The 18,921-nt window shown below is 44.0% G+C and overlaps 1 protein-coding gene across 2 annotated transcripts in view; it reads left to right on the top strand.

Moving 5' to 3' along the window:
* PDGFRB (platelet derived growth factor receptor beta) overlaps positions 1-16,868 on the top strand; it is a 111,545-nt gene extending 94,677 nt beyond the window's left edge. The window contains exons 17-23 of one of the 2 annotated variants that reach the window (XM_066590385.1): positions 60-178; positions 291-413; positions 4,091-4,202; positions 5,975-6,074; positions 7,496-7,601; positions 7,748-7,977; positions 9,486-16,868. In XM_066590385.1, the coding sequence (XP_066446482.1) occupies positions 60-178; positions 291-413; positions 4,091-4,202; positions 5,975-6,074; positions 7,496-7,601; positions 7,748-7,977; positions 9,486-9,630 (935 nt within the window). In that variant the 3' untranslated portion in view covers positions 9,631-16,868. The remainder of the gene's footprint in view (positions 1-59; positions 179-290; positions 414-4,090; positions 4,203-5,974; positions 6,075-7,495; positions 7,602-7,747; positions 7,978-9,485) is intronic. The other variant, XM_066590386.1, reaches the window with a different exon arrangement.
* Positions 16,869-18,921: the final 2,053 nt, after the last annotated feature.

The raw sequence follows: 18,921 nt of genomic DNA, 5'->3' as shown, positions 1-18,921 counted from the left end.
CTATAATGCTGAATATCATAGATTAAATAACATTTGTTTCCAAATTTCTATTCTCGAAGCTCCAGAAAGGACACGTTATTCCACGGTCATCAATGAATCACCGGTCCTCAGCTTTACCGACTTAATTGGATTCAGCTACCAAGTGGCCAATGGAATGGATTTTCTTGCTTCTAAGAATGTAAGTAGTATCATAGATAAATCCTTTTATGTTCTTGCAGTCATCCTCATTGTTGAGTTTGCACCTTGTTAGTTGGTTTGGTGATTGAGTTATGATATGTGTTCATCCGCAGTGTGTTCACCGGGATTTGGCTGCAAGGAATGTACTGATTTGTGAGGGAAAACTAGTGAAAATTTGTGACTTTGGATTAGCCAGAGACATCGTGAGAGACTCCAACTACATCTCCAAAGGCAACGTAAGTTCTTCTCTCGGCTTAAATGCCAATTTCTCCTCTTTCTTACAAACAGGTGACAACCCTATTCCTTGGTACCTGGCACGGAAAGTGTTGGTGGCATGTACGGATACACCCCCCCAACTTCTACTAAACGAGTGACAACACTAGATCTCCACATGAGAGGGAAGATTTGGGGTTGTCACCCATCCATCAGCTGTGTTCTTCCTGGTAAATGATAACTGGAACAGATCAACTTTTACAAAACTTTCCCTTTAAGTAGAACACAAATGTATCTCAATAACTCGTATTAAAGAAACCCAATACAGAGAACATCCAAAAGCTTTTTTTTTAACATTTGCATAACTAATTTCATATGGCTTGGCTTAACGAAGAAGATTCAAGAAGGGGGACAGTGTTTAATTTCTCCCTACAGCCGAATTTTTAAACATTTTTCTATGCATTACTGTATATACTCGAGTATAAGCCTAGTTTTCCAGCACATTTTTTTGTGCTGAAAAGCCCCCCCTCGACTTATACTCGAGTCAGGCAAGGCTTAAAAAAAAAACCTCCATACTCACCTCCCAGGCGGCGTCTGTGTCTCTGGCGGCGGTGCGGCAGGCTGCGTGAATTCTCTCCGCTGTAATCCCCCGCCATCCTCTTTGCTCGGCTCTGTCATGCCCCGCTGTCAGCGCTGTGTAAGTAAGAGTTGTGATTGGATCAAGCATCAGCCAATCACAGCCCGTGCTCGATCATTCACAACCAATCAAGCTGCTTTAGAATTCTCCCCACTGTCATCTCCCTGATTGGCTTTCAAATCCCCTGCTGTCAGTGCTGTGTAAGTAAGCACTGTGATTGGATTGAGCGCCAGCTGTGATTGGCTGGCACTCAATCCAATCACAGTGCTTACTTACACAGCATTAACAGAGCCGAGCAGAGAGGACGGCGGGAGAATTCAAGCAGCTTGTCGCACAGACACAGATGCCGGCTGGGAGGTGAGTATGGAAGAGGTTTTTTTACCTAGTATATACTCGAGTATAGCTCGGCTTATACTCGCGTCAATAAGTTTTCCCAGTTTTTTGTGGTGGAACTTATTGTCTCGACTAATACTCGAGTGTATACGGTATATGGTAAATTGAATTGTATAATTAAAAAGTAGAACTCGCAAAAAACAAGCCCGCATCCAGCTATGTCAATGGAAACATGAAAATGTTATTGGAAGGCTGGATGAAAAAATGAAAAAAATGAAAAACCTGCATTTTTTGGGTAAAAGTTTAGGTGATATCAGCGCTGATTGACTTAGAATACAGTTGAAATGAATCATTTATTGAAGTCTACAGCATCTACTTGTATGTTTAATGACGAGATCATAATCATTCAGTGCAGCAATATGCAATCAAGGAGTACCTGAAAGGGGCAAATACTTCCTGACGGCGCTGTGGATTTTCTTATTATCACATTTAATTGACTTTCTTAGAATCTTGGGTTTACAGATAATTGCGTTACTTCTTACTTCACGGCTCGCCTCCTCCACTTCTGAAACCTTTCTAAGCAGAAGTTTACGGTACAAGTTGCTCAATAAAGTTTAAAATAAAAGCTTCCGAGTTTCATTGCAGCCTAACATTTCGACAACAAATGTGTGCTCCATGGTAAAGGTTTTTAACCCCTTAAGGACACGGCCTATTCGGGCCATAAGGACGCAACGATTTTGGGGGGGTTTTCATCTCCACTTTTCAAAAGCCAAAGCTTTTTTATTTATCTGTCTACATAACCACATTCATTCTGCCATCGTGGGGTTTTTTGTTTTTTTTTAGTGTTAATCATGCAGCACAGATGACATGATAGATTTTTCTATTGTTATATATACTAGCATTCAAAGTCCCATAACCTTTTTATTTCTCTATGGACAAACCTCCTTGAGGACTTGTTTTTTGCATAATGAGCTGTAGTTTTTATTGGTACCATTTTGGGGTACATATGGCACATTTAACTAATTATAAAATTGTGAAATAATTCTACGGCAAGAGGTGGAGGTCCTTGGAGTTACAAAACTCTGGAGCCCAGGAACATATTTACCAAAACGTCAATGTTTTACCGCCAGCTAACACTTCCTTGCCTCGTGATACCATTAACCACCAGATGACTACCTTAAATTCAACTACCTATTCAGGACTCGAACCCCGTACAAGGCCAATCACAGTTTTTCCATGAATTAAGGGGACCATAGACCTGATGAAATCCCCTTCCACCAATTTACCACCAACTCCAAGGATCCCCCTCCATGCACCACGTAGCTACCATGACATCACCTGATGGAAACCAAGTAAAATAACTCAACCCAACCACCCAATAAACTCCTCACCCTGACAAATAACTACAAACAACAATGGGAGGGATGGCGGGAATTTGCTTGCTGTCCCCACATTAACCAAGACCTCCAGCTCAGAGCACAGTACTTTTCCCCTAAACTCCTCTCCTCTATTCTCATTTTGCCCCCCCCCCCCACTCCAAACACCATCATGTGGGCCCTCCTGTATGGCCTCTGGCCCCGATACAGCCCCTACTATAGGGTAAGAAGTCACTTAACCATAATGTTAACACCACTTGTAGGCAACTGAATGTCACAGCTGTGCTCTAGCCTGGGCTTTAGGGTACAGTACCAGCTACACTGACACAATATCACAATTTGCAATGGAAAAACCAACTAGCCCGATTATCACTATCCCTGAGGTCGCGTCATGTTGCATTAGATGCAGGCCTGAAATATTTAGATCCTGCATTGGTATATATATGCATTGAGCACATATTGAGGAGATGTCTCTTTTGAAGAATGAGTACCATGCATAACTGCTGATAGCATGACACGGGTATAACGGAGTCACTACTGCTGCAGGCCACTCCTAGAACCCAAAATTACCAATAATCACAAACACCTCTTTTTGGATTAAATTGGCCACAGCAGCCATTTTATTGGAAATAACAAAAACCTCAAACATTCTAATATCAAATTTGGGGAGATCCCTGCACCCCTGATTCAGTCTGTTGCCAAAACAACCTGGAAAATATTTGCAGTGCCTCCCGCGGCACACCACCTGACTCGGGAGACCCTATTTTCTAAAACCACGTCTCCCACCACACGCCAACTGGCTCCATAGGCACACACTCCCCAACTAGCCTGTAGTCGCCTCCCAACACAGAAGCCCACTAGCCATACCCAGGGTAGTCACTGATACCATCTTTGCAGTGCACCGCCCTGTCAAAACCACGAGGCAACAGACCCAGCTAATACTGCATTAAACAGACACTGCCTTCCGCGGCACCCCACTTTTGTGCTGACTCCAATTACCCCCCCCCCCTTTAACCACTGCCATGACAATTTCCTTCAAACTCCTCTCCCACAACAAAGCTTCCCGAGTTCAGACTACTGGACACACACACTTTTTGCCAAGTTTTGTTCTTGCCAATAGTACAGTACAGTACGCCACAGGTGTTCATGGTGCAAATATGTTGCGCTGAGGCATGTGTAATTGAGCATACGCCCGGGTGAAGGAGCCCTTATGGTCCAAAACATACAGGATTTACTTTTGCACTAATGGAAAACTTTTGCATTTTGAGTTTCTGATTTTCGATCATCTTCTTATGTAAAGTATGAGCTGTGCTTCACGTGGTCTGACTACTTCAATATATTGTGTTCATTTTAGACTTTCCTTCCTCTGAAGTGGATGGCACCGGAAAGCATCTTCAACAATCTCTACACAACGCTCAGCGATGTTTGGTCATTTGGAATCCTTCTTTGGGAAATCTTCACATTAGGTATGAGAAAGGTTCATTGTAAAAGGGGGGCAGTGGCAAAATACAACTAACTAAGGCTAGGGCACTCTGGTGATTTGGTTAGGTGATGAACATGCTAAGATTGCTTTATACAGCACTGTGTTACTACTCACGATACTGCTGCGTCAATCCCATGGAGCGAGGGTCAGTTGGGGACTATGAAAAACTCGTGCTCTCTCCCTGATCTCTTCCCTATAACTCACTGCCTACAGGTGGCGCATCCGCCCTGACAAGAGCGATCCCACCTCTCTATGGCTACACCCTCAGCCTGCCTACTGTAAAGCTCTCCCAATGTAGATTCACAACACTGTAACTAGATTCCAACTCCCCTTGCCTTATCTAGTTGTTAGGACTAATGACACATTTCTTATCCCCTGATGAACCATTGATATGATGGGGAAACACCTTCAGATCTGATGACATTATTTATTGCACATCTTTACTTGGTTCTAACGGTATAAACAAAGGCGGTGCTTCAAATTTAGGATTTTCTGTTATGCTGAGATTTGTATTCCATACGATATCCTTACTAGCGGTATACATATAATAATAATGGTTATGATTTTAATATGACCATGTTGTGACCAAAAGAAGCTCAAGCCTTAATTGGCATGCCAGGCTCTGGGATAATGAGGGATCTTCTATAAGTGTTTTCCAGAGAGAGATGGAGTAAGGATCTCTGTATCTACATTTCTAACTAGTTGATAGATCAGGGCCCTGAAATCAACTGAGATGGGTCGGTAGTTGGCGGCAATGGTCGGGTCAAGGATTGGTTTTTTAAGCAGAGGGGATATGATGGAGTGTTTAAATGAAGAGGGGAAGGTGCCAGAGGTTAAGGAGAGGTTGCAGATGGTGGTGAGGTGGGTAATGAGAGCTGGGGAAAGGGACCGGAGGAGGTGAGAAGGGAGAGGGTCGCTAGCGCGGGTGGTGGGGTGAGCAGCGGAAAGCAGCCTAGAGACTTCTTCCTCTGTCGTTGGCTCAAAAATACATATGTAGCATGCAGACACCCTGGCAGGTATTGTGTTAGGTGACCGAGGTGTTTAGTGCAGGACAGACAACTTGTGCAAACAGCAACTAGAGGTTTACCGATCATCCAGCAACAGGATACACCACAGCCAAAGCCATCAAAGTACTCGTAAAATACACATTATCTCCAGTGTATCTCTCACAAGCCCGGGGAGCTTTTCTGTATGCCAGCAGCTTAATCAGTGACTTACTTTAGGTGGCCCCAGGTTTTCTCCTGCACTTGCACTATATTGTATCCCCTCACAATAGCACTTGTACCTCATCCAAGCCTTGGGGTTCACTTTGGGTTCAGTCCAGGCGTGCTTCACTCCTGCCGGTCTCTATACACAAAGGCTGAGGCTCGATTCTAGGCTGCTAACAATCCTGCAGTTTTGGATGCTGAACGCTACATGAGCTGATAATTCTCTACACTCCGTTCTGCTCCAACCCTACTGAACTCACTAATACCCTGTACTGACCCAAACGGGAAGGGTCTTACATTACCTCTCCTTCCAGAAGCTTCTAGCATCTTCTGGCTCAACCCCTTTGCCAATCAGAGCTAAGCCAACACGGAGGGTCTCACTAACAGTAGGGGATTTCCCAGTTACTAAGGCCAAGCAGAGACACAGAAGATACAGCTATATAATTACAGTGTAATATATGTATACAGTGACAGTCTGCCTTAGATGTTAATATTACTCAGTAGCGCCAGTACTAGGTCACTACACATATACAATCTGTCATTACAGGTGGAACACCATACCCTGAATTACCAATGAATGAACAGTTCTACAATGCCATAAAGAGAGGATATAGAATGTCAAAGCCATCGTATGCCTCCGAAGAAGTGTAAGTTATAGCATATTTACATTTCAATGATTTTTATAATTTTTTCAGAAAATCTGCTTATCAAAAGCAAACAAACACAAGTATCTCATACAGTGAATATAATGGCTCCAAAACGAAGGCCTCCTATGTTATTCTGTTGGCACACGATATTAGAGGCGGATGTTGCCGACACAGCAATATAGTTTGAATCTTCCCGGTAATATTCGGTACATTTGGTTGCCATGTACCACTGCTGAAACACTAACATCTACTATTTGCACTCTGTAAAAGTTCAGCAAGTGTTAAAAAAATATCAATGAGGCAATTTTTTCTTTATGGAGAAATGCAATTAGACACCTTTGCTTTATACACGCTATCATGTCAGATGCCATTTTGTCGGATGCCCTTCTACTGCCATCTGCCGCATGGCAATAAAAAAATTACCAGATATTGGAGGGAGGTTAAAACTATATTGCCATATCACCAACATCCGTCTTCTGATGTGTATCGACACAATAAGGTCGGAGGCGCTAGTTTCCAAGGGACCCTCATTAGAGATGAGCGAGCACCCAAATGCTCGGGTCCGCGTTATTCGAGTCGAGCTTTTGGTAAAATTCGAGAGCTCTACTCGAGTGACGGACCCCATTGACCACAATGGGAGACTCGAGCATTTTTGTATGTGGAACGCCGGGTGCCGAGCTTTTTTTTTTTGTTTTTTTTCTTGGTCTCTCACTCTCTCTCTCTCTCTCTCTCTCTCTCGGTCTCCTTCTCTCTCTCTCGGTCTCTCTCTCTCTCGGTCTCTCTCTCTCAGTCTCTCTCTCTCTGTGTCTCTCTGTCTCTCTCTCTCTCTCTCTCTCTCTCTGTCTCTCTCTCTCTTGGTCTTTTGGTCTCTCTCTGTCTCGGTCTCTCTCTCTCTCTCTCGGTCTCTCTCTCTCTCTCTCGGTCTCTCTCTCTGTCTCTCGGTCTCTCTCTCTGTCTCTCGGTCTCTCTCTCTGTCTCTCGGTCTCTCTGTCTCTCTCTCTCGGTCTCTCTGTCTCTCCCTCTCGGTCTCTCTGTCTCGGTCTCTCTCTCTCCCTCTCTCGGTCTCTCTCTCTCCCTCTCTCGGTCTCTCTCTCTGTCTCTCTGTCTCTCGGTCTCTCTCTCTCTCTCTCTCTCTCTGTCTCTCGGTCTCTCTCTCTCTCCCCCTTCCCCTTCCCGCCAGACCAAAAAATTTTCAAATGACACACACTGCGTCGCGGCAGGGAGGGGCCAAAAGCTGGGGCGGGGTCGAACGCAATTTGATGCTCGTTCGAGTAACGAGCACCATCAAGTATGCTAATACTCGAACGAGCATCAAGCTCGCCAGAATATGTTCACTCAACTCTAACCCTCATATATTACGATTTGACACCATAGTCTTTGCGAACCTCCTTGATGAGTAACCGAAGCTCTTCTGTTCACAGCTACGATATTATGCAGAAATGCTGGGATGAAAAGTTTGAAAAGAGGCCAACTTTTTCCAGTTTGGTGGCTCTGACAGGAAACCTTTTAGCCGACGGCTACAAACAGGTATATTATACATTATAAAAACTGCATGACTTTTCCTCAACAAGATGCACAAATGTTAGAAGCGAGAGACAAGAATGAGATATGCAAAGCATCGATAAACATGAATGTGCCACAAAATAATGGAACTTTTTCCCGTATTTTTATAGCGATATAAACAAGTCAATGAAGAGTTTTTAAGGAGCGATCACCCGGCCGTGGTTCGTGTGAGGCCCCAAGCAACTAAAATAAATAACCCCGTCTACGAGGGAGAAAGTATCTCAAATATTTTATACTCGGCTGTGCAGCCCAATGACAGCGAGTACATTATCCCCCTGCCAGACCCCAAGCCTGAGGACTCTGATAACTTGCTGAATGAGAACTCAGAGAGCCGACCGAGGTAAAGTAGATGCTTAGAAACAGTATTAATGAGGTGTGAGTCAATCAGAATGAGACAACTTGTGTCAGGGTCACCCTAACCTCATCCCACCTATCATTACCTCCATACACTCTTACCTCTAGGAGTTCTCCAATGTCTCTCCCATCCTCTGCTATATCTTACTGCAGGCTATTCAACACTCTACTGCTCTCTAAATGTCAAATACCATCCAGGCACTCTGGAAGTCTAGGCCTTCATCATTACAATAGAGCTGTCATCTGTTCTTAAAGGGTTTGTTCAGCTTTAATTTACTATTGGCCTATCCTTAGGTTGGGCTAGTAAATTGGTGGGGGTTCACTGCCTGGGACCCCTGCTGATTAGCTGTATGCCGACCAGTACGGTCATATGGAAAGCTGATTTCTGCAGGAAGCAGACAGCATATTTCCCACTGCAGTGGCCCAACTAGGTATTACAAGTAAAGTTTTCATTCACTTCAATGAGAACTTTGCCTGCAATCCTAAGATGGGCCACTTCAGTGAGAACATAGCTGTCTGCTACCTGTGCACATCAGCTCCATGCATGTGCACACCAGCCTGGTGAACAGTAGATAGACGGGGGTCCCAGGTGGTGGGATTTAAATCTACTGCTCTCTAATTGTTGTAATGAGATGGCTCTGCTCATTGTGTCAGTCTACACAGCAAAGCTCATGAATAAGGAGCAGAAAAAGGCCAGTCATTCTATTGTGTGTTCTCCAGCATATAGTCCCTACTACCATAACAAAGGGACTATGGATAAAGTTAACCCCTTACCCCATATTACCCAACCCGATGCATAAAAAAATGAGACAACACACTGCGTGACAGTTGCTCGATTGGCTATAGCAGTCCCTGATTAAGTTGGAAACCAAATAATAAACAATACAGTCATGTCAGTAACTCGGAAAGGAACCAGGGTCACTAGAAGGCAAAAACTACCACCACCTCTTACCCTCAGCTGTTAATGCCACCTCGAGGGTACCACCCAACCGCTTTTGAATCCATTCTTCAAATGGCCCATTACCTGCACCCATTGTTGCGACTCTCAGAACCCCAAAAAGGAAAAGCCCTGAATAATATGACAAAAAAAACAGGTAGAGAGAGAAAGCAGGAAAACATCAAGAGTGAAGCATGCCCCCACCTACCCGCACTGGATCCCCAGCCCCTAGACTAAAAAATAAATGCTTTGCTTGCCCTCCCCCTTGTCAAGGCTCCCTCCCACTAGACCTTGCCCATCGGCACTCACATTATCCCAACTGCTTATACACCCTAAACCCCTTTTATTACATCATGGCACGGTTTGGTCAGGGCTCTTGTACTTTATCTTGTTGAAGTCACATTTCAAACTCTCTAACTTTGCTGTTTGCTATGGGATATTTTTGTTTTATACGGTGCCACATAAAAGGGTGGCACCACCTGCAGAGATATTAATAATTGTACATACCTTACAGAGATGTCATGTCACCTAATGATTGATATGTTTTTACTACCAAGCTCTACACTGCAAGAAGGCAACACATCTTCGACAATTTCCTGCGACAGCCCTCTGGAACAGCCATGTCAAGGGGTAGAGAGTGAAAGCCAAAGTGATATCCACCAAGCCGAGCAAGCGCACGATGTAGAGGAAAGCTTCCTGTAGAAGAAACAAACAGCAAGGACCTTATTTCAGTATGGAACATGGCACAATGTATGATGTCAGCCGGACGTCAATGTTTTTGTGAAGACCAAAAATATCATCCTGCTCTAAGTTCTACTCCAGTCTTGGAGCATCAATATGAGGGGCGCATCCATCGTGCCGGAATAAACAAAAAGATTTAAGGCCAATATTTTAAAGATGAACAGCAAATTCATGAACACATTTGGAGAAGATCATGAGAAGTACAACTAAGTCCATAAGTAGACAATAAGAAGCACAACTTTTCAAAGTCCATAATAAGACTATAAGAAGGCCAACTTTTCAAAGTCCATAAGATGACTATAAGAAGGCCAACTTCCATGAGTACTTTCAGCAGACACCTAAGCTCAGCCATCTTGTGGCTAAAACCAAAGTATTCTTCTGTTCTACGTGGGCCAATGTTACCAGTTAGGCACTAGACAGTTGAGTTTTTTTTAAAGCTCATCTAAGGTCTCTAGTGTCTCAAAAAGTTGCACATTTGTAGCATTGTGACAGTCTTTATGACGGTTGTTAATGAAACTCCAATCAACCATAACTTTATTGGTCCTCGGATCTGAAATAGACTCTACCTGTAGAGCAGAGTGATAGCTACAAATTCCAAATGTAGCTAGGGGGTGGACTGACCATTTGGGAATTTGGCCCATGGTCCTAAGGGATCCACAGCCTCTGAGTCAAATGCATTAAAGTTTACATGTAGGGTCTTCAACCTGCTCAAGTACAATAGAAATATGGTGCTTGGTAGGAGGCCCATGACCATTTTTGCTCAGGGCCAAGATCCCCCTTTGATATGACATCTATATGTATCAGTGGAGTTTATTTTTGCTCTTACTCAGCACTATATTTACAATCTAATTTTTTGAATATAATGGTACGGTGACGGCTGGACCGTCCACCACAAAAAGAGTGATAACCAGAGAATCAAGCAAGCTACTGGTCTGTCTGTGACAGACTTATTGCGCTCTGCTGTATTATGCCTATATTTTTTACTTGTATGTTTAACGCGTTTCATGGTAACTTTTACTACGTTTGCTTACATTTTATACTACATTTATACCGAAAAAGTATATTGATGACATGAAAATACGCAATAGTTTATGTAAGAAATATCTATATTGTAACTATAAATGCAATTTATACTGCCAGTTATATCTTCACTGGTGCCACATAGAAAACACTTATAGATCGTGAACGGTACAAACTATATATTATATGGATAGCAAGTGGCCATTATCAATATATCAGAGCATTTTTGCTTTTTTTTTTGCCTGGACAGGAAAGCTTCATAGAAAGGTGAGATTTATAGCCAAGATCTTCCATTTGGCCCCTGAACTATTTATACAAAAGCTGTTCTCTTACATGAAGAGGGGCTTTGAGATAAAACCGCCACCTCTGCTCCTCCTATAGCTTTTAGTTGTGAGATACACGGTACGATAAAATGTTTCCACATCAAGTTTACAAAATTCAAGACTATGAAGTTCTGCAATGGTACCTTCCTCCTTTCTTCCATCGTCTCCATACGTTTCCATAGGTCATGTATCATGCCGCTCTCCTCTCACCGCTAGCTTGTTGTAGTAATCATACTCACCATCGAATTGCTTTCATGTTGTTTTGCCATTTTCTTCAAGTTTCGTATTCTACTAATATGGCCATTCTCTTGGTTGAGGTACTGTATCTATGCCCACTATACATAGAGATGCCTAAAAGTCTATGACTCTTTCTATTTTCATTGCAATGCTTGGACAAATCCTACACAAGGGCTCATGAATGATATTGTCTTTGGGTCATAAGATGGCATTGGCAACTGCTCCACCCAGCAGGGTCATTTTAACACTTTGTAGGCCCAAGGCAAAGGTTTCATGACTTCTTCCTTCCACAAGAGGTGTAAAGTGGGGTGTGTTCATTAACTCACTAGCATGGGCTCCTAAAGCTGTGCCCGGCTACATGCAAATGGAAAATACCTCTGCAGGCTACTCTTATCACCAGAAAGTTCCCCAATCTACTTCCAACTGGTCACAGGTGAGGGGTAGCGACACAGGATTCAAGATACGATACAGCAGATGAAGTAATACAATATTTATTTAAGAGCACATAAACAAAAGGGTACAATAGAATAGTAACGATTAACTATTCAATTGAACTTGAGCACTTCGTAGTAACAGTAATACCTTGTAAGCAATATTAAAAATATGCGGTTAATGTCGGTACCGTCTCAGAGAACTACAGATTATGCAATATGGTACACAGCTTCCCTTGCAGGGTTAATACTTTTGCACCTCTACTGGCATCTTTTACTTCCCGTTCCCAGATATCTCAGTCCGAAACTAGAAGGGGTCGGCGCATCCCCCCCCCCCCCTTAAAGTCCTGTACAGTCTAGTCTCTTCCTGTCAATTGAATATAAATTGTTAGAGCAGGCTTGCAGGGTCGGTATTACCTGTCTCTGTTGCTGTACACACCTACAGTCTGGAAGGCCATTCAAAGCCAGCTTTACTTTCATGTCCGATGTGTGGGCATTGAAGCTTGCACCGACCCCATTGATCCAACAGCAATGTCTGGCGGTCTTCCTGTGGGCCATAGCAATCCTGCTCTTTTTTCCTGACAGCCAGCCGCTTCCTGGCCCATCTGTCTGGGGGTGACTTAGCCCTCTGGTCTCCCTTCACAGGCTGTGCAGCTGCGTTCTTCCGGCATTGCAGTCAGCAGCTCCCCAAAGCTTCAGTATGGCACTCTTGAAGCTCAGTATGCAGCTAAAATTGGCCCCTTATATATCAGGACATCAACCAATCAATTAGTTCCCTGTGATCCTGCTCCATTCCATTGCGAATATTAACCCTTTCCAATCCACTGTCTGACCTCTGAAGACATTATGATTTAAGGCTGTACAGCTCCGATGTTTGAAGACATCCGTCAGGGTTCTCTTACTGTATATTGCCAGCCTTTCTGCTGTCGGTGCCTATCCAGCGTGTCACCTCATGCAGTACTGGCTTTAGCCAGCAGATAGCGCCGTTGTAAAATGGCAGAAAAAGAGTAAGCCAACTAGGAAAACCAAGATACAAATTGGATTGGAAAGGGTTAACATATGCGGTGATCTTGGAGCAATTTTTGGTGCTTTTCTCCAGTCCATCTCCATGGTGAGCCCCTTACGCCGGGCCATGAAAATTTCTGGCTCACCACTCCCTGAACTTACTCTAAAACGTGCTGCGCAAACTACACTTGGCACCAAAGTTTCCCTCATTATAAATTTTCCTTAGAGGACATATGCGGCTCCCGGGTAAATATTTTAAATGATGATATACCCCTCCTTCTCCTGAGCTTTGCCCTCATAGCCTGTCGAGCCTCCGTGCAGAGAGGCAGTGGGGAAGACCTGCCCAATATCCGGTTGTCAAGAAACCCAGACATTGAGTGGCCACTGCCTCCACCATGCCAAGAGGTAGAGTGGCTCCCTCTTCTTGCTCCTGCTGCTCTCCGAACGCCAGAACAAAAACAGCAGACGCAGATGGAATCAGGACACTGCACATATAAGGGTAACACCCAAGGTCAATATAGGAAGTTCAACGCCCTTACACTTGCTTCATGCACACCATAGTACTAAACTATATCGGCATCCAGATGATGCAAACACATTTAAAAATTGTACCACCACCAGGGAGCCAACTACTTAAAAGAAACCTGTCCTCACCGTTAGGCCCCATAAATTACATTACAAAGGTAAGGAAATGGAAAAGTCTGGGATGCTGCGTTTCATACTCACCAGGTGCCCCATTCCGGCGCTGTGTCCCCGACACACAGAGTGGCTCATTTTAGCCGGCTCGGTGCATGCATTCTCCCATTCATCCCTATGGGAGACCACGTACAGAGAGCCATCTGAAAAGTCTTTGTGCGCCAACTTCATGAGGACACAGAGCAGGAATGGGACACCCGGTGAGTATGAAATACAAGACCCCAGACTTTCCATTCTCTCACCTTTGAGCCCCATAACATAGTTTATGAAGGCTCAAAGGTGATAATAGATTCTCTTTATTGTCTGATTTAAAATTCTGGCTCCGTGGTTAGCACTTTTGCCTTTCAACCGTGGGGGCCTGGGTTCAAATCCCCCAAAGGACAACATCTGCATGGAGTTTGTATTTTCTCCCTGCCTTTGTCTATGTTTCCTCCCAGTAATCTAAAAATAAAATACACTAATTGGTTGGGTTGGAATTTAGATTGTGAGCCCCAATGGGGACCAGAACCAATGTGAGTCGTGATAATCCCTGTACGGCAAATAAATGAAATAGGGATGTGATGTGACAACTTTATTGAAGCCATGGCTATTTGATTGTGTATCCTGGGAAACGTTTGGTGTCTATATTTTTCAAATGATGAAAATAGATTTCCACATATGCCACTCCTCCTTGCAAGACTCAGCCAATCATCAGAGCTGAGAAAAGTCATGTGACACTTAACTGCCACTCAGCTCTGATTCCAAAGAAACAAGAGTCATTCAGTATCCAAAAATCTAGGAGTTGGATCTTCAACATAAAGTGATAATTCCCTTACCGTATGACTTCTCTTGTTTTACACAGGATGGAGCAGATTTCAATGTAGTTTTTTTTCTCTCTTTGTCTGCGCACTGCCCCTTTAAAAAGTCTCATATATGAATTTAAAGCTTTATACTTAAATATAAATCATGTTTTTCTGGTTAAAGTCTTGTAGGTTCCTCCAGTGAGTCAGAATTTCTTTACGTTCTGACTTCCTTTAAAACACATTGGGATTTATGTGGAAAATGACCTGATGGGTCTCAGAATAGTTTTGAACAGCCTCTTATACTATAGTACAATGAAGAGTAAGTTTATATATACATTTTTGCACCAAGCAACTACTGCTGAGGGAAATCAGAATGACATATTTTACCCTAATGGGCACATTGTAGACCTTGAAGTGCCGTGTTGTTGCCTTACGTCTGAAAATGTAGTGGAAATAGAGATGAGTGAGTATACCCGCTAAGGCAGGAGGAGGAGAGCGGGGAGAAACGGAGGGGAGATCTCTCTCTCCCTCTCCCCCCCCCCCCCTCCCGCTCCCTGCTCTCCCCCGCCGCTCCCCGCCGGCCCCCACTACAGAGTCTGTAATGGGAAACCATCTCACTATGTGCCATCTATAATACTGGTATCAGAGGGTCTTTGGGGCCCTAAGGCCCATGGGGCTGGGTGCATCTTCTACCTTTTGAGTCTTGTGTAGAAGCCTGTACCACAGAGCCATGGGCACGCCACATGGTACCTTCATAAGGCAACATATTAAAGGGGTTTTCCAAAATATTTAAGAGTTATCCAAGAGGTAGAGAACAGTGTAAAAGAAAGAAAGAAAAAACTGTACTTGCCCTTCAAATGTCCGGACACTTTAGTCCTCGATGATCTGGTCCCAGAAGCCCCTGAAGTGGTCAGCAGCTGTTTGTGTACACATGAGGACTAATTAGGCTAGTGATTGGCTTTAGCAGTCACATAAACAATGAATGGAACAGAACAGCTACAGAAGCTTCTGGAACCAGAACAGCAGGGACCAGGGTGGGCACTCTCCTAAATGGTTAGTACTGTTTCTTTCTTTTATGCAGCTCTTTACCCCCTGGCTAATTTTTATAAAATTTCAGGAAACCCCTTTAAAGGAGTCATCCAGGTTTTTAAAATGAATGGCCGATTCTCAAGATAGGCCATCAATATCTGAGCGGTGGAGGTTCAATTCTCAGAACCCCTGCAAATCAGGGGAGTGATGCTCACTTCAATGGGACAATACTGCAATATTCAGAACGGCCGCTGCTAAAAGTACGGCATCTAAGTAATAGTAGCTCACCGGACAGATGTAGACATTGAAAAAGCTGTAACGATTTATAAGGGCTGCAGCCCCTACTAACAGCTAATCAATGTGAGTCCCAATAGTGGGACCCCCACCGATCAGTTATTCATGACCTATCCTAAGGCTAGGTCAGAACATTTTTAAACGACGCCCGCCCCTTTAAGGGATTATTCCCCCAAGAATAAACACTGTTACGGGTCAATAATTCTATGATATAGTACCCAATGAAAATGGTGCAATTCACATGAAATGCAAAAAAAACCTCTACGTGAAACTGGAATCATATACAGTAGGGTCCACAGAAGTCTATGGGTGCCATATTCCAGCTTTGTACAACTGAGTGGTTGTACGGAGCTAGAATAAAGCCGTGTGCAAGAAGGCCTTAGGCCTCATGTCCACGGGGAAAATCAGGCCCGCTACGGATTCTCCATGTAGAATCTGCAGCGGGTCCCTCCTGCCCCGCGGACATGAGGGCTGAAAATAAGAATAAATAAGAATAAACTCACCTCCCATCCGCTCCGTTTCTTCTCTTCGCCGCGGCGTCATCTTCTCTGCGTCGCGGCCGGATCTTCTTTCTTCGGCTCGGCGGATGCACAGGATGACGTCGGTGACGTGCCCCGCGCATGCGCCGTCCCAAAGAAAAAAGATCCGGCCACGACTGAGAGAAGATGGCGCCGCGGCGAAGAGAAGAAACGGAGCGTGTGAGTAAAATCTGATTTTTGTCTCCCGCGGATCCGGACGGCTTCCATAGGCTTCAATAGAAGCCCGCGGGAGCCGTCCCCGCGGGAGACCCGCATGAAAATGGAGCATGGTCCAGATTTTTTCATGCTCCATTTTTTTTTAAATCCCTTTTATTGACCATCCGCGGGTATTTATCTACCCCGCGGGTGGTCAATGCATCCCTATGGGGTGCGGATCCGCGGGCGGGAGAAGAGTTAAAATCCGCTGCGGATTTTAATTCTTATTTTGCCCGTGGACATGAGCCCTTAGAGATCACAACCTACATTTTTGTAGTACACTGATTAGATTGATTACTACTGGCAGCTCCTCAACTTTTTCTCTGCATTTGCTTCCTATAGTGGGGGCCTTTCCATAGACCCCGCGCTCATCTACTATTTTTAATGGTACTATGGCGAAGATCAAAGTTTACATCTTTTTCTTAGCTGTTGTGAACTGTATATGTTTGTCTTGAGTAATTGGAAACCATTATTGTACCATCTATTGTAATGACACATTCTGTCCGTGGCGTCTTGTAGAACTGTATCAGCATTCACAATGTTAGCAAGAAATCATCATAAGGATACAAAAGGATACAAATGTCCACTTCGTGTTCTACAAGATCTCTGTGCAAAGAGTGAAACTGAAGTAAAAATGGGAAGAAACAACGTGTGGCAATATTCTTTACGTCGTAGAGGGTTACGATTGTGCAACTCTTACCACAAGCACAAATATTGCGCAATACTCCACAATGTCTGGGGAATATCTGTGGACCGGATTTACTCCAGATATAGGCAGCAGCACAAATGTGTCATTTTATTATAAAAAGTATTCCTCAGAAAGTAGATATTAATAATAAATGATAAAAAAAGAGATGAATTGATGAAAAATGAAATTCAGATGCGGAAATTTTAAAATTGAGATTGCCCATTAACCCCTTAAAGGGGTTGTCCCGCGCCGAAACGGGTTTTTTTTTTTTTTTTAACCCCCCCCCCCGTTCGGCGCGAGACAACCCCGATGCAGGGGTTAAAAAAACAACCCGCACAGCGCTTACCTGAATCCCGGCGGTCCGGCGTCTTCATACTTACCTGCTGAAGATGGCCGCCGGGATCCTCTGTCTCCGTGGACCGCAGGGCTTCTGTGCGGTCCATTGCCGATTCCAGCCTCCTGATTGGCTGGAATCGGCACGTGACGGGGCGGAGCTACACGGAGCCGGCATTCTGCACGAGCGGCCCCATAGAAGACTGCAGAAGACCCGGACTGCGCAAGCGCGGCTAATTTGGCCATCGGAGGCCGAAAATTAGTCGGCTCCATGGGAACGAGGACGCCAGCAACGGAGCAGGTAAGTATAAAACTTTTTATAACTTCTGTATGGCTCATAATTAATGCACAATGTACATTACAAAGTGCATTAATATGGCCATACAGAAGTGTATACCCCCACTTGCTGCCGCGGGACAACCCCTTTAATGACACGGCCTATTTTGGGCTTAAGGACGCAAAGATTTCTTGCGGATTTTCTTCTCCATTTTTCAAAAGCCATAACTTTTTTATTTTTCCATCGACGCGGCCGTATGAGGGCTTGTTTTTTGTGTGGCGAACTGTAGTTTTTATTGGTGCCACATTTGGGTACATAGACTATATTGTAAAACCTTTTATTTTTTTATGATAGCAGGGAGAGAAAAGGCATCAATTCTGCCATTTTTTTTTTTTTTTTACAGCGTTAATCATGCAGCATAAATAACACAATACATTTTTTCTGCGGGCCGGTACGGTTACAACTATACCAAAATTCTTACTTTTTTTTAGGTTTTTCCCCTTTTCTGCAATAAAACACCTTTTTTGGGGAATTTTTTTTTCTAAATCGCTGCATTCAAAGTCCTGTAACTTTTTTATTTTTTTATGTATGGAGCTCTATGAGGGCTTATTTTTTGCGAGACGAGCTGTAGTTTTTATTAGTACCATTTTGGGGTACATACGGCTTTTTTGATCACTTTTATTGCATTTTTAGGGAGGCAAAATGCTAAAAATTAGTTTTTTGCCTCAGTTTTTTAGCGTTTTTTTTAACAATTTTTTCCGTGCGCAGTCAAAAGCATGTGCAACTTATTGTATGCGTCGTTACGGGCGCGACAATACCAAATATGTGGGGTTTAAATTTTTTTTTACCTTTTTTTATGCGAATATGAGAAAAAGCATAAAAAAGGACGCCAGTATCAGGCATCCTGTTGCCATGGCAACCGGGGGCTCTCTGTGATTATATTGCCAGAGCCTGGTGACGTCACCTGTGAACACCTCCCATGCCACGATCTACATAGATCGCGGCAGGGAAGGGGTTAACAGCGGAAGGCGCATCTCCGATGACCCCCCGCTGTTGCAGAGGGAGGCCGGCTCCCACTGCGGGATAGCGCGAGATCATAAGAGATCTTGCGCTATCCCCAGGACAAAAGTTTACGCCCTGTAAACTCACGCCCTGGAGCGGGAAGGGGTTAATGTTTCACAAATATTTCAATATTCTAACTTATTATCAATCCCTTCGTATATCTGAAACTTACTGTAGTTAAAGGGGTCGTTCAGTTGTAAACTATTGATGGCCTATATTCAGGATAGGCCATCAATAGTAGATCAGCAAGGGTCTGTGTCTGGGACTCCTGCCGATCAGTAGTTGGCTGGGTCAGTAGACGCATGCACTGAGATCATTTCTGCAGGAAGTAGACAGTGCAG

The sequence above is a fragment of the Eleutherodactylus coqui genome, chromosome 2, assembly GCF_035609145.1.
Source record: "Eleutherodactylus coqui strain aEleCoq1 chromosome 2, aEleCoq1.hap1, whole genome shotgun sequence".
In the NCBI taxonomy this organism is placed as follows: domain Eukaryota; kingdom Metazoa; phylum Chordata; class Amphibia; order Anura; family Eleutherodactylidae; genus Eleutherodactylus; species Eleutherodactylus coqui.
This window is presented reverse-complemented; position numbering and strand designations above follow the sequence as displayed.